General features: G+C 41.0%; 1 protein-coding gene across 1 annotated transcript in view; it reads right to left on the reverse strand.

The window, feature by feature from the left end:
• MCTP2 (multiple C2 and transmembrane domain containing 2) overlaps positions 1-14,806 on the reverse strand; it is a 107,253-nt gene that overhangs the window by 11,535 nt on the left and 80,912 nt on the right. Inside the window, exons 17-18 of the mRNA XM_062583310.1 lie at positions 12,246-12,368; positions 9,373-9,414 (exon numbers count right to left, since the gene is read on the reverse strand). Coding sequence (XP_062439294.1) covers positions 9,373-9,414; positions 12,246-12,368 — 165 coding nt within the window. The remainder of the gene's footprint in view (positions 1-9,372; positions 9,415-12,245; positions 12,369-14,806) is intronic.

The following is a 14,806-nucleotide window of genomic DNA, read 5'->3' on the forward strand; positions in this document are numbered from 1 at the left end:
TCGGTGCCCAGACAGGGGAGATGCTGGCACAACTCAAGTCACTTCCACGTTCTCCATCATTTCTCACTGGTCGGGGCAAGGAAGAGGACAGGGTAGGTGGAAGCAAGCAAGGGCCAGATGCACTCGTATCAGCGCCGGCTGTAATTCTGCCCTCTACGCTACGAACTCACCTCCCTTTGCTGCGCAAGAGAGGGGCAGAGGCTGCTTGCGCTGGATCTGCGCTAAATAAGCGCAGGCTCATTGCTACAGCCGTTTGGCACTACGGCACCGCGAGAGGGTCTGCTTGCACCCGAAACTGCATCGCGTTGCGTCTCGGCGTGCCGAAACACCGTACCACCCGCCGCTGGGTGCGGGGAGCCAGACAGTACACCGCAGCCCTGCTAACCCTCAAAAGCAAAGGTGTGCTGCCCGCTTCCCGTCACAGAAGTCCTCGAGTTTAAAACGCTAGCCAAAACCACCGCAGAGTTATCAAGCTCCAGACATCTGAATATTTGCCTTTAGGTTGCAAGCGAGTGCAGAATGAATAGAAGCGGGGTTTTAAATAATCACACTTTTGGGTGTGAAAATGAGTATTTTTACATTAATAAAACCACCAACAAAAATGTAACCCTTGGGGTGTGAAACGACCCCAGAACAAAATAAATAAATAAATAGTCAGTTTATGTGAAAATAGCACCAAAAAGTCATTTTCACACAACTTCAGTTATAACCTTGCTAGGCTCAAATGTAAATGACTCATTAGGATTACTTTTAACTCTTCACTCACTAGAACGGTACAACGTTCCCTTAGTCATAACCTGGCTTTAATGCACCAAACTTGCAAGCCAAACTTTGGGAACAGTTCACAGAAAGCCAGCCAAGAGGAATTTCATTTTGTCCGGATTCAGAGGGAAGGGGTAAAGAAAACATTCTAGATCAAGCGATGTTCCAGGGCAAGCCTACTCTTGCCTCCCAGAGCTGCAAGGAAGATCATCCGACAACTCTATCTGCTGCATGCTGACTTCATTTACACGTCTTTGACTGAGCTCCTGAATGTGGCGATAATGCAGTTTAAGAAATACAACGTAACTTCTGCTGCAGCAACCAGCAGCCTAAGAAAAATATAACAAAACAGAAACCCCTACTGTCTTTGGACCACCGTTTTTTGATGTTTTTTTTTAACCTAGCACACACTAAAAACATTGGCATTTTTCATTCATAATACAAAATACACCCAGCAAGGCAAAAGGTAGAGACGGTGATGAGAGAGCCTTGTAAAAGATATACAGGATTAGAAAGCAGAACGGACTGGCTACTGCTCTCATACTACACATTTCAGTATTTGTGCAGAAACATTTGAAAATGCTGGAAATTTATCAACATCTTTTCCTTGTTGTTATTGTTTTGCTCTGGAAACCTACAGCCTAAACACACATACAGTATGATTAGGTCACTGGTCGAGAGAGACAGCAGCAGACAAATGAAGTATGACAAACGTGTGATTTGCTAAACTATTTAAGATTTTGGAGCGCTGCGTATGCTTTCTGAAGCCAGCAGCTCACTAAATGCTGTTGGGAGCAGTACAAGAGATCACGCGCCCATCAGGAAGACAGTCACTGCTCCATATTGATTAACAAATGGGCAACTGTCACACAGAAAGCTATATTTGAGCAGTGCCATGTCTGCGGAAGATGCAAAAATAATCCCAAGAATGTCTTCCACTCTACACACTTCCCCACTTGTGCAAGGTCCCACAACCTGAATAATATGCTCCATCCGCTTCGATGTCATTTGTTTCTGACTTATTTTGGACTGATCTGTCTGAACATATTATGCAACGGCTGCCTTAAAACAAAACGTGGGTACCCATGGTTCAAAATCACAGCGGAGAAGCTTTTGCTTGAATTAAAAATAAAATACCCTACTTGTTTCTGGCATAGCTTTCTAAAGCCAGTTGTGAAACTGCCATTCCTTCAAGGCCTCTTTCTTCTTCATTTCTTGGCTGATTACAGCCCTGTGGGTGGACCAAAACTAGTCCTCAGCCTCTGGGAAAGAATTAACTCCATCAAAATGAATTTACAACTGAGAATTAATTATATAACCAGTATGCTACTTCAAATCGTCCCTGCATATCTCAATTTAAGAAACCTTCATTTTTGCATTAATTGCCTGACCAAAAACACAAAAGGGGTCTTACAAAAGATTAACTATGTCAGGGAGGGGGGGAAAAAAACACCATCAAATTCAGAAATTAAGCCTTTTGTGTACAGCTAATGCACACTCACTTGAACTTGTAAACGAAGGCACCAAAACTGTGTCCTACTGAACGAAGGCTACGTTCAGATTTTTCTTTCTGTGAAATCTGTATCGGTTAATAAATGGGACAAGTAAATGCTGTCAAAGAGTAACTATCTTTCTGTGATCTTCCCTTCCCTACAGAGCCACGTTGGGTTCAGTCAGGGACAGCTGCAAAAGAAACTCTTGCACAACTGCAAAATTGATGCACTTCCAATGGCAAAGACTTTGAAACTGTGCGAAATACGGGGGCAGGCTGCGAGGGGACTTCCCCAGCATCAGCATGGAAATCCACGCCAGGGCTAGCTACAGCTCTGGATGCACCCAAAACTGCACGCCACACTCGAAATTCAAGGACCATTTTTAATGTGGTTCTCTAAACGTGCTTCTGGTGGAAACTGCAACTATTGTACGCACACAACTAAAATTTTCAAGCTTGAAGTCCCTACCACGTTCTAAGTGCCATACCGCTTGGATTTCATATAAATCATTCTCACAAAAACAAGTCTTGCATGCAACTTTCATACAAGTGGTATTCATCAGCAGATTTTTGGCATGCCAAGGGAAACTCTCTATATAAAGCTGAGGAACACTTAGGGGCAAGGATTAAGGAAAAAGGAGAGGAGAAAAAAAATAAATAGAGATTAACACAAAAGGAGGAAGAAAGCAGACAGCTACATCAGGAATGAAAATCTTGACTATTTTCAGGAATAAAAAAGTCTGCCTAGCCCTGCTCAGGTTTAATTTTCAGAATTAGTTTTGTTTTTGTTTTTAAAAATATATACAAAGCAGCTAGCCTATTATGGCACTACTGCCACAAGCAAGAGAGGGGGATGTTTTTATCAGGATTTGTCCCATGCACCAGATACGAATTCCCCTGTGCATTAGCATCAAGATTGGAAAAAAGGAGCAAAAGAGGAAAAAAGCTCAGGGTATGCATACCTTTCTGTCCCACTATTAAAAAAAAAAAAAAATGCTGTGGTCACTTAAAAAAAAACCCAAAATAAACAAAAATAGATTTCACCGAAGTTGATCTCACTTGCTGCGGGCACGTGCTCTCCTAGAGCACTGGACTCCAAAGTTACCGCTGTCGGGCCAAGCCTTTGCCAAGTAGGTCTTCCGAAGGCCTAAATACTGGCGACTAAGCGCTTCCAAAACCCAGACTCGACGGGGCATAAACAGCAGTTCACCGGCCTCTACAGTTTGCAGGGAACTGCCTGCTAGCAGCTCCCACCTAGCAGCAGAGCGAAGCTCTTGTGGGAGGTGGTAGCCGGGGAGCGGCAGACCGGTCTTCGGGTAGCTAAAACGAATCGCACGCGGAGCTCGGAAAAGAGCCACCGCAGCAGCCACGCCGAACCGAACGCGCCGCCCGGCGGGAGCCAACGCGGCCCCGGCCATCGGCGGCGGCGCCGCCGCGTCCCGCGCCGCCCGGCTGCGCGCCCGGGGCAGGCTCCGCAGGAAGGGTACGTGCACGGGACGCCTGCCAAAGCCTGCGCGCCCGCCTCGCGCCGGCCGGAAACCGCGCCTCGCTGGACGGTTTTGTTTATTAACACCACGTTGCAAACGTGCCTGCTTAGCTGTGGAAATTTAGCGAATCTGAGTGTACTTGAAATAATTACCAAAGAGAGGAAATGCAACACATACAGGTCAATTTATGCTCTCAGTTAAAAAGGTGTGAAATTTGGAGTAATTCCACCAGAACCAATAGAATTACTTCAGACTGATATGAAGGAGAGCACAACCGGCCTTAAAAGGACACATTTTAAAAGCAGGGCATATAATCCTACAGCAAAGGCTGAGAGACCACTGTCAAAAAAGGCAGATGACTACCCCATGCCTTGTTAAATCTAGCTTTGCTATTGAATCATTATGGGAAAAACAGCCCCACGCTTTTTGCCTACATTGGGCAAATTTCATCTGGTGCAGAGGACCAGCAAAGTCTATACTCAAGTCCTTAAGTCCCACCTAAACATCAGATCTAAGCAGAGAGGTTTAGCTCGTAACTCCGTTGCTTTCCTTCCGGAAAGGCGTGAGATGCAGAGGGTTTGACAGACTTTTTCTGTACTCGCTCATATTTGCACAGAAATGGAGAGAAACCGGAAGTCTTGTGATATTGCTACAAGTTTTAAAGTAATACTGGTGTTAGCACCAGAACGAAATACTATTCAGGTGAGGAGTATGTATGTAAGAAGAAAGAAGCCTGAATGAAGACTAAGAAGTCATCGGTCATCTTTTATTTAAAAGATGGAAGTCAGAAAGGAAACAACTTTGAGAAAAATAAGTGCTTTCTCCTGGAAACATACATGACACCTAAGAACAAGCACACGGCGATCAGACAAACTACCGGATCATCATCCACGATCTAGGTAATGATCTTTAGCAGTTCTGGGTACAGGATAGACCTATTCACGCATCTGCCAAATTCAAAAGAAATTTTAACATTTTAAGAATTTTCAAGGGACAAGAACTCCTGAGCTTTATGCGCTTGGTCCCCCGGCCTGCTTGGCTGGCTGCTGTTGCAGTGGTGGCTTACTTAGCTCCAGGGCAAGAGAAAGATCTCCAGGCTGGTACAGAGCTTCAGAGTTCAATACAGGAAAAGTGCCAGACAACAGTCCCTAAGGATACTTAAGAAGTCCTCTGCAAGTCCCCCTCCTTATAACTCATCTCCCATCATTCCTAAACATCCAGGTGCTTTCATTGCTGTTGCACCACCTTCTAGGACAAGCATTGTGCCAAGTTAAGGATGCGTACGATGGCATTTCTACACAGTGCAGCACTGCAAATAAACAACAACAGACCCCTTCTCTTCCAGCTTCTGGTACACAAGAGGCTTCCAAAGGAAGAGCAAGCATGGCTTTCCTTAACCAGAAGCTGATTAGGCTAACAAGAAGCTTGGGAATAACTTACAGAAGCCATAATTGTGTCCTAAGTGGTATTTGGAAACTGATATTACTTCAGTCCGGATGGTTGCAAGATCAGATGACTTACATTAACTTAGATATGCCCCCTTCCCTCCAGCTCTGCACTGAGCATAGCTCAGGCCAGTAGCAGAATTTGCCCCTTAACCATCTCTGTTAACTACAAAGAACACTAACATATTCATAGTCTATACATTAACTCAGCAGGAAGCAATAAGAAAGGAGCCACAAAGGGAGGTCACTTAAGAGCATCAATTTAAGGTGCCCATGCCAACATAAAAATGCACCCTGTTTTTTTATGTCATGATCTTGCCCACAATTTTGTTTCTCAGATGTGGAGAAGGTGGGTGCTCCTTGTTAGTCTGAACATACCCTGTATACCATATTTTCCAAGCCTTTACCATCATTTCTCTTCAGCAATCTTCACAGGAGATGTTGAAATAGTCTATTGCAATTGTTGAAGAGAAAAGCAGAAAAAATGCTTTTTTTCTAATGAAATTATTTATACTTTCAAGGAAAAAAAAAACAATGAGATGATATTGTCTTGAATGACCTTTCCTAAGTATGAGGATATAGCATCTTACACAATAGACTCTTGGTTCGTGTTTCAATTACTGACCTTTACTGTGGAGAAAATTAATGCAATTTTCATCATAATCCACCCATACAAATAAGATCCATACGGAAGGTTCCCACACGCTGAATCTAACACAAATGAAAAACGTCAGCTGTTTGCTACTGGATGAATTTGACTTTAATTTGTTCGGCTGGAATCTTTTCGAACTGTACTCATAAGGCTTGGCGTATTTTTGGTACCTACTTTTGACAGAGAATTTCTTACCTCAGAAACATTGCATTTTTCTTCTTTGGAGACTCCTTCCCCCACTTTGTTTTCCCCAAGCATGAGATACTCAAAATTTCTTGGAAGTTGTCAAAAACTTGGCTTAAAGACACGGTGTCATTTGATCCTACTCTATTATATCCCACTGGCCAAGCAGGGCTACCTTGGCTCACCACTTGGTGGAAGATGTCCAAGAGAACAGGAACTGGTGTTGATTTTGTTTTGTCTCTGATTTTATTTTGAATCAATTTCCAGACCTGGTAACAGTAGTAACTTAGTTTTGTCTGTTTCGGAGAAAATGTTAACTCTAATCCAGGCAATTTAGGATCATGAGAAGACTGCAAGAATCTTTCTAGCGGACTGTTACGACACATTCATTCATGAGGTACCTGTCTGCTTGAAGTTCTACAGTTTTTGTCAAAAAATAACAAAACACCCCAAAGTTAATTAGATAGAAATAGACAACAATCAGACAAAGCACGTACATTTTGACTTGCATGTAACTTGTCCATACCTTTCCACTGGCGGACAAAAGATGTTTCAGTGAAGTAATTTTAAAGCAATCCTTATTCAGACAGCCTGACAGAGCCCCGAGCTGACACAGCACAGCCTGTGCTCTACATCCAAGATGGCAAGAATCCGAGGAGGCGTTTCTCCCTCCTCTGCGCAGCTTGCGCCAGCGAGACCCGGCACCCTTATCTTCTGCAGTCCTCTACGCTATTCTTTGGGCAGGAGACAGGGAGAAAGAAGGGGAAAGAAAGCGGGAGTTGGCAATTAAACCCTGTCATTTAAGACAGATCGTTTAGGTGGAAGGGAGTTAATCTGCTCTTGGGCTTTTGAACTAAGTGTCTGTGTATTTATAATTTGTAAACAGTTCATCTCTTGGAGGGTGTGTTACAATTCCCAGAAGCATGGTCTGTTATGTCTAATGTGTAGCAGAACCCAGAAAAGCTATGTGTGCGAGTATTTTGATATAACATGATGATAGGAAACAGAAACAGTGACCTCCTATACCACAGCCCAACTAGCAGATTTCAACTTTAGGAGTTCTTGTATGGGGGGGGGGGAATATACAGACTTCTTCTTAAAGTATAGTTGTCTGTTTAAATGATGTTGACATTGCAATGAGATAATGTCATAAAATTACATTTTTCTTATACTTCCTAGAGCGCTTTGGCCACCCTCAGACTTGGAAAATCACTCTGAATAACCTAAAGCACTTAAAGAGACAGTCTTTCCTCAGGGCGTGTACACAGTCCATCACCAGTGCTAAAGGGATGTACCCAAGACAGCATGCAGATATGAAGGCAATGGTGCACAGGACACATGGTAGTAGTTGGCAGTTCTCTCTCTCTCTCTCTCTCTCTCTCTCTCTCTCTCTCCTGGTAATTCTGTGTCAGAATCCCATAGACCAGTAACTCTAAGATCCAAATTAACACAAGTTATGAATTATGACTACTGTGATACTGAGATAGACACTGTCCTAGAAGCCTGCCGTAATTGTCTACAGTGAGTTGCTTTGGCCAGCTCTACCAGTTCTCCATTTCTGAGTGTGTTTAATCCTTGCAACAAGATACAGGCAAATTTGATTATGGCAAAAATTGTAGTGTCAAATCAACCACAGAACATGGACTTACAGGACTTTTCCCAAACCAGCACACTTAGTTAGAAGAAATCAACAAAGAAAACGACAGTAGAGTTGTTTAGCAGAGGGCAAAACATGCAAAGCCACTAGATCTGTATTTCAGTGTCCCAGCTGCACATACGGAGAGAACAAAAGTCAGTTACATCTGCAGTAAACCTGACCAAGAATACCACAGCTTTGCAGCATCAAATCTGTCGCAGAGCACAAGTTGGAAAAATGTATTAAATAGATACTTAATCCGTTATATTTTTTCCACCTCACCACTTACAAATGAAGAAAAGGAATATTAAAAGAGAAGAAACTGAATAGAATTGGTTCTACACAATAAATTGCACATTTAAGCATCACACAAATACTATGCAAGGTCAACATTTACAGATATCTAACTTTGGACACACACACAAAACAGAAATTACCAGAGTTCAGTTATATATGTACTATTCCTTTAAAAATAATGAAACCATCATTTAAGGATTTCTGTTTACTTCCAGATACTGATATATTCTTACTTCCATTTAGTAGGCCAATTTTACAATGCAAATGGTGAATAAAATATAAGAACATTCAAATTATTGTTGTGCTTTCCAGAAACCTGTAATTCAACTAGGTCGCCTGCACTTCATTTTATAACTTTGATGGATTTCTGGTTGCTCATTAAAATATAACCACCACAGAAGACTGGGTTAAATTTAAAGTAACTACTTCCATCAATTAGTCTGTTGAGCTTCAATTCTAATGTCTACCACTGAGAGCTAAGGTGGACTTGCTAACTACAGTATTGACTAACTTCTCAGTGATCAACAATTTCATTGTAACATTCTGTTAGAACACAGAATATTCAAAAAGATGCTTATTAACTTAGTATGCAATCTTAAAGTTTCACATAGCCTTGTGAACATTTTCTTCTTAACAGCTAATGTTCCTTTGCATGCTGTTAATCGTTAAATAACTCCTCACCTTTCAGCTCTAAAGTATTTATAGATTATCAGATCCTCCTTCACTTAGTTATGTTTTTTCAAGCTGTATATATTAAGTTCTCTTAATCTTTCTCCGTATGTCATGCCCTCTAATCCCTTTATCATTTGTCACTGTGGCTTGATAAACTTTTAAAAAAGCCAATGTATTTTTCATAGTGAGAAGAATGACTAAGTGGGCTCCAATAAAACAAGATTCCAATTCCAATTCTTTCTATATTTCAGCAAACTAAAACTAGCTCTTTTCCAAGCTCTAAAAAAAATGTTGAGAAAATGCTAACCAGTCCTCTGCAAATCACAGTTCTGGCTTCAAGAAGAGGAAACGCCAAATAATTTGGGGAAAGTCATTAGTACAAAATGCCCCAAAACTGGAAATAGAAGCGATGAGAAATCTTACATGCTCATGCATGTCTATGTACCTTACTCACCCATACACATACGTGTGTGTGCACACACCTGTGCATGTTTCTGTTATGATTTCAAGAATAAACTGGGGACTCTTCAGATTCAAATGAAGTTCATGTATTTCACTTAGGTAATCCTGTGCTGAATGTTATGTAAACCCATCTCATATTTTCAATTTCAGCAGTCGGTCAACCATTACCAACTGTTTCCCAGTTAATATGGAGAACAACTGCAGACTGCACAGTTAGGATGCCTGGTTTGTGCTCTCCTACGTCCCTTCTGATTCTAGCTAACACGCCAACAAGATGTGCTTACCTTGTCATCTTCATCGTCATCTTCATCCAAGCCCATAAGCTCCTGCAAAAGTGGATGTCCATATTAGAAAACACTATACTTCTCAGTGATAGGCAGTGTTCAAAAAGCTTATGAAACTCCCACAACGTTTTATTATGCAGTTTTCTCCCACTACTATTGCAAGTCATTAAAAAACCCACCACTTTCACCTTTCAGAAATAATGTTCTATGTTCAAGGACTTCTCTTTTTTGTGATATCCTGAACAAAGCATGCAAGACCCTATACAAATTTTAAGTCTAAATAAAACCATTAGTGGCTGTGTCCGGTAGTTTGAAGGCAACAGCTTTCAAATTCATTGCCAACTTTTACTGTCTGTAAACAGCCGTGTTCTTAGCGTGACAAATGAACCAGCGGGTATGTCAAGGCTGAAGATTCTATACCCAACTTGTTCCATCCTCACTGCTACAACGACTGCTCTCTCCCTTTAGGGCCATTACCGAAACATTAGATGGGAGAAAATACATTAGTACGAACATAATCAATCTCACGAACCTCATAGAGATTTCTAAAGGGCATTATTTCCTCCCTCTAACTTCTGCGCTGACAGGTAGAGGAGAAAACAAAAGACTTGGCTAAGGCTTGAAATTAGGATCACTTGGCTTTCAGTTCAAGTGTTTTATAAGTTGAGTCTTTAACAGGGTCCTCCAAGTTTTTCTTGGTTATTTAATAGAAATATTTGAATCACTGTATTACAAGTTTAAATACAACTAACACACAAAGAATGTGAAGAATCACAATAAAAGATGTTCTGTTTCTTATATTTTCTGAAAAGTAGTTGCATCAAGTATGCAGGAGGCACTGAGAGCTCAGATACCCGGATTTACTCTTTGGCTCTCTGGAATATCCTAAGCAGCTGAATTAACACTGATCATGGTCCACATTTCTGTAGAAGCTCCCATCTGTAAATCATGAAGCATTTTACCAATACTCATGAATTCAGCTTCCCAGCAATTAGATCATGCACACAAGGTTAATATTGTTATCCCTATTTTATAGCACAGAAATCAGAGAAAGAATCTGAGGTTCAGATTTCCAAATACTGCTGCTTTCTTTCACAAAATGTTCATACTGGCACACAGAAAACAAAGGTAGTACACAGGCAGCTGAGGTCTGAATATACAAATACAAAAGAAAAAAGACTGTGCAAAGTATTTTGAAGAAAACTTTTTCTCATCTGCAGGACAGATGTGACTAAGAGTAGCACCTGATTGTCTATTTTTGACCTACGGGTGGTCAACATCATAGATGCACACAAAAAAAGAAATCGGGTAATATTAAAGGCATTTTGACTGACTACTTATTCCATATGATCCCAATCCTGCAAAGCACTTTGGCACACATTTAACATTTGCTTATGCAAAAATGCACCACTGATTTCCACGGCATAGCATCGCTCAGGAGCTGTACCAGGAAATGGGCCAAGTTTCGTATGACTGTTTCTTGAGTATAGCTGCAATTATTCTATATTCTCAGATACACGCCTTCTGTAGCATCCAGCAGGATGATGCACTATTCAACCTTGCTGACCTGTGCGTGTGTGGGACACCACGCACTGGAACGTGCAGCTAATTCACCACAGGAAGAATGATGGGCATTGGTAGATATTCACACCGCATTTTATCTAGTATGCTGTACTCACCATTATTTTGTATTGTTTTGTATTATAAAAAAGCAAAAATGTGAAAAACAACACTATCTGGGATTCTCCCACATGCGAATTCTCATTTTCTTAATGAAACAAATGAGTCAAGGAAGATACGTAATATATTTCTAAGGTCGTCTAGACATAGCTAAGATTGGAGATAAGCATTTCACTTACCATTTGTCTTCACATTCAGTTCATATCCTGGTCTGGATAACATGACTTTCCCTCTGTTTTAAATAATTCTTTTATTTAGGAACAACTACAAACTAAACTAGAACTTCCACTGCTAAAACTAATACAACAGCTATTGCCTTTCTCAATACTAGGATATTATTTTCTTTGTACAAAATCCATGTGATCAGCTTGGGGAGAAGTGTTCTTCATGGGTACAAATCTCAATCAGCTTTTTTTCAAAAGCCAGAAATAAGCTAATTCTGCCTGAATTTTATTCCTATACTTGTTATATGTTTAAAGACAGATTATTACAGTTATTCATGAATTTACTTGCTTCATTTTTAACTTAAATTAACAGTGTTATGTAAGAAAAGACAAGGGTCAAATTTAGGATTAAGTTCAAACAGCATATCATATCCCACCAGCAGCACTTTGCCACATGTTGTAATTATTTTTGTAGATGTCCTTTCCCTCTGCTAGATCAAGTTAAGAAACTGCAAGCCAAATTAAAATATATATATATATTTCCCATTGATATTGGCGGGGGGGGGGGCAGAAGAGGAGTGAAAAGGTTTCTTCTGAAAGTCTCCAATCACAGGACAAAGTTTAAAAAAACAACTAACTTCTCTTTTCAGCTTCTACTGACTTTCCTCCTCTGTGAATCATGAATCATCAGTGTGATGCAAAGGGCAAGAGTGGCAGGGCACGGGATGTTGGGTCTTGGCTCTTTGGAAGTCTGTCTTAATTCTGATCAGTTAAAAACATTTGCACTTATTAAATAAGTCAAATCCCCCTCCCACACACTTGTCTCCTCCCCCCTCACTACTCTGAATAGTCTATTGCATGAATTGAGTCATTAAAATTGAGAGGGTAGAGGTTTCTCTTCAGTAACTGGGAAATAAAAAAATGCTGCTTAGCTACACAACTAACTTAATAGCATTAAAATGCATGATATTTTGCTCAAGGGCAAATTCCAGCTAGCTCTGCCAATAATGTTACTGCTACTTTACTCGCCTGAGCATCTTGGGTGCTGCTGACCTTCTCGGTCTTGATGAGAGAGAAGTTATAAGCGAAGAGCACCAGCAAAGCCAGGGGCACCATGTAAAGTTCCACGCTCCATACAGTGACCACGAATATCTGGGAGAAATAAACAGGAGGGGATACATAAGAGCGTTTAAAGAGAAAGACGTGTAAGAAGGCCTTTCAGTCATTATTCCTCCGAACATTCATCCTTGAATCTCTGTTAACCTCATTCATATTATTACTTTGACAAAACAAATCTGCTCGAGAAGCGTGTTCTCTTTCTATTTTGTTTGAATCCATTAGGCTGGCATTTTTTTTAGCTTCTCTTCTCCTCTGTTTCCAGTGAAGTACAAGGCCATGAACATAAGGTCAGTCCAAAGGCGTTATTCCCTCCTTCCTGGGACCCCTCGAGCCTGAATGCCCAGGCTCGGTATTGAATCCTTAGCACCAACACACAACAGAACCACTTAGAGAAGCAAACCTGCTCCACTTCATCCAGCTAATTGCTGCGGGGGGCTGGGGGGCGTTTCACAGGCTTGAGGAGAAATTCATCCTGTTGTCCACCAGGATCTGTGCAGGTCCCCATTCACCACACAGGGGACAACTGGCAAACGCATCTTCACCGTTTGCCCACCCACTGTTTGCTTGGCATGGTGGAGCTGAGCAAGGACAACCAGCTCAGAGCAGGCAAGGCTCAAGCTCATGCATGATTTTGGGAAGGGGTCCAGGAACCCTACTGTCCATTCCCCTACCGTTTTTCAGTACAACACACACTGATTTCACGGGTGGCTAAGGTTCTCTTTGCACAGAAAGGGTATAATCTGAGGCCTCAGGAGTAATATCTGACCAAATCTAGTGATACCAAATGCACAAGCCAAATTTTGAAGTAAACCACTCTGCAAACTGAGTCAGCAAAACAGGTAACACACATGATGGAGACTGTAAGTGGTTTTATTTGTTTGAGTTTTGTCTTGTTTTTAATAACTTTTCAAAAAATGATATCAAGCCAAACTGCAATCCTCTTCCATGAGTATCAATCCTATCTGAACAGCCTCTAAACTTGGAGTGGTTGAAAATGCAAAGTTAACAAACTAAATCCAGATCTGCCATAAAATGCATGTTGTGATCCCATTTCCTTTTCTACTCATACATAGTGTTCCCAGAACGCCCTAATGCTGGTAGTAACTTTAAGCTATTTTAAGCAATTGCTTTTAAAGGCTAGGCAGAACACATTTATTGGATTTTTCTCCCCCCTGCCCCAATCTCTGGAATGATCAGCAACAAAAATCTCATTTTGAGAATAATACAGGTAGGTGAAAATGAGTCAGATCCTTCAAGCTAACGCACCTCAAACTGCGATGAAGGGCAAACTCTACACATGACCAGAAAGCTCAGTCTCTGCTTCCATTAACCCATAGCTTGGCAGGCATCATATATGCAACCCTGTCTAACATGTTCTAGGTGACCCTGCTGAGCAGGGAGGTTGGACTAGATGATCTCCAGAGGTCCCTTCCAGCCTTACTGATTTTATGATATGAAGACAAGACTAGCACTTGTAGTAGGGCATGACTGTGACAACAGAGATTTTGTGTTATGGACCTAAAGGTACCAGAGAAGTATTTCCCACTGACTCCTACAGGCGAGGACTTCATACCCCCACAGAAAAGAAGCTGTTGCAACTTTTAAACAAAATGACTTACTTTGCATCAGACAAACGGCCAGTCAGGATCTACTGGGGCCAAACATACACCAAAAGACGATGACAGTACATCCAGCCCTGCCCAAAGAGCAGTCACATTTTGCGGAACAATCCTGACTTTACGCTAGCTGTTGCTATGCCAGGAATTAGACTGTCATCCTATTCTTGGCATTTGTAGTCAGTAAAATAACCTTTAAGATATACTGATTTATAAAATGAGCAGACATCCAGATAGCATATCACCATACCATTGATTTGCAGAATAGGATCTTACAATTAGGCAATCTTTTTTCCATTTTGATCTTGTTTTTCAACATATTAAAAAAATTAGAACTGACAAAAAACATTTTGATAGCCTAAAATCAAAAAAAAAAGTTCTGTGAGAAGTTCTAACCAGAACAAATTCCTCTGAAGCTATTTCAACTCCCTTGAATCTTTACTTGCTTCATAAGATAGAGAGAAGGGAATATCAGCTTCAATCCTAACTGAAATGTCATTCTAAAGAACAAGGTGATTGTATAGACCTAGATAGATACGTCAGATATGGGAGATAGATGAAAATACACGCACAAATATGTGATTATTATACAAACTCCTTAATGGAAATTTGTATTACTAGGTATTAATTCAATACTTTTGCCTCAGTCTGTTGGAGGAGGTTTCATATGTATCATCTCCCTGAGATACTAGTGAACTCAAACATCTCATAATGCAAAACAAAAACCAAAAAAACTCCAAAAAACACTACACACTATCACCAACAAAAAACTGCCACCACCTCAAAGTCTTACAAGAGTCAGTGAAGCTCCAGCAGAACCTCATTCAATTGCAGGACTAGAACCAATTTCAGTGC

This window comes from Rhea pennata, chromosome 10 (assembly GCF_028389875.1).
Source record: "Rhea pennata isolate bPtePen1 chromosome 10, bPtePen1.pri, whole genome shotgun sequence".
Lineage (NCBI taxonomy): Eukaryota > Metazoa > Chordata > Aves > Rheiformes > Rheidae > Rhea > Rhea pennata.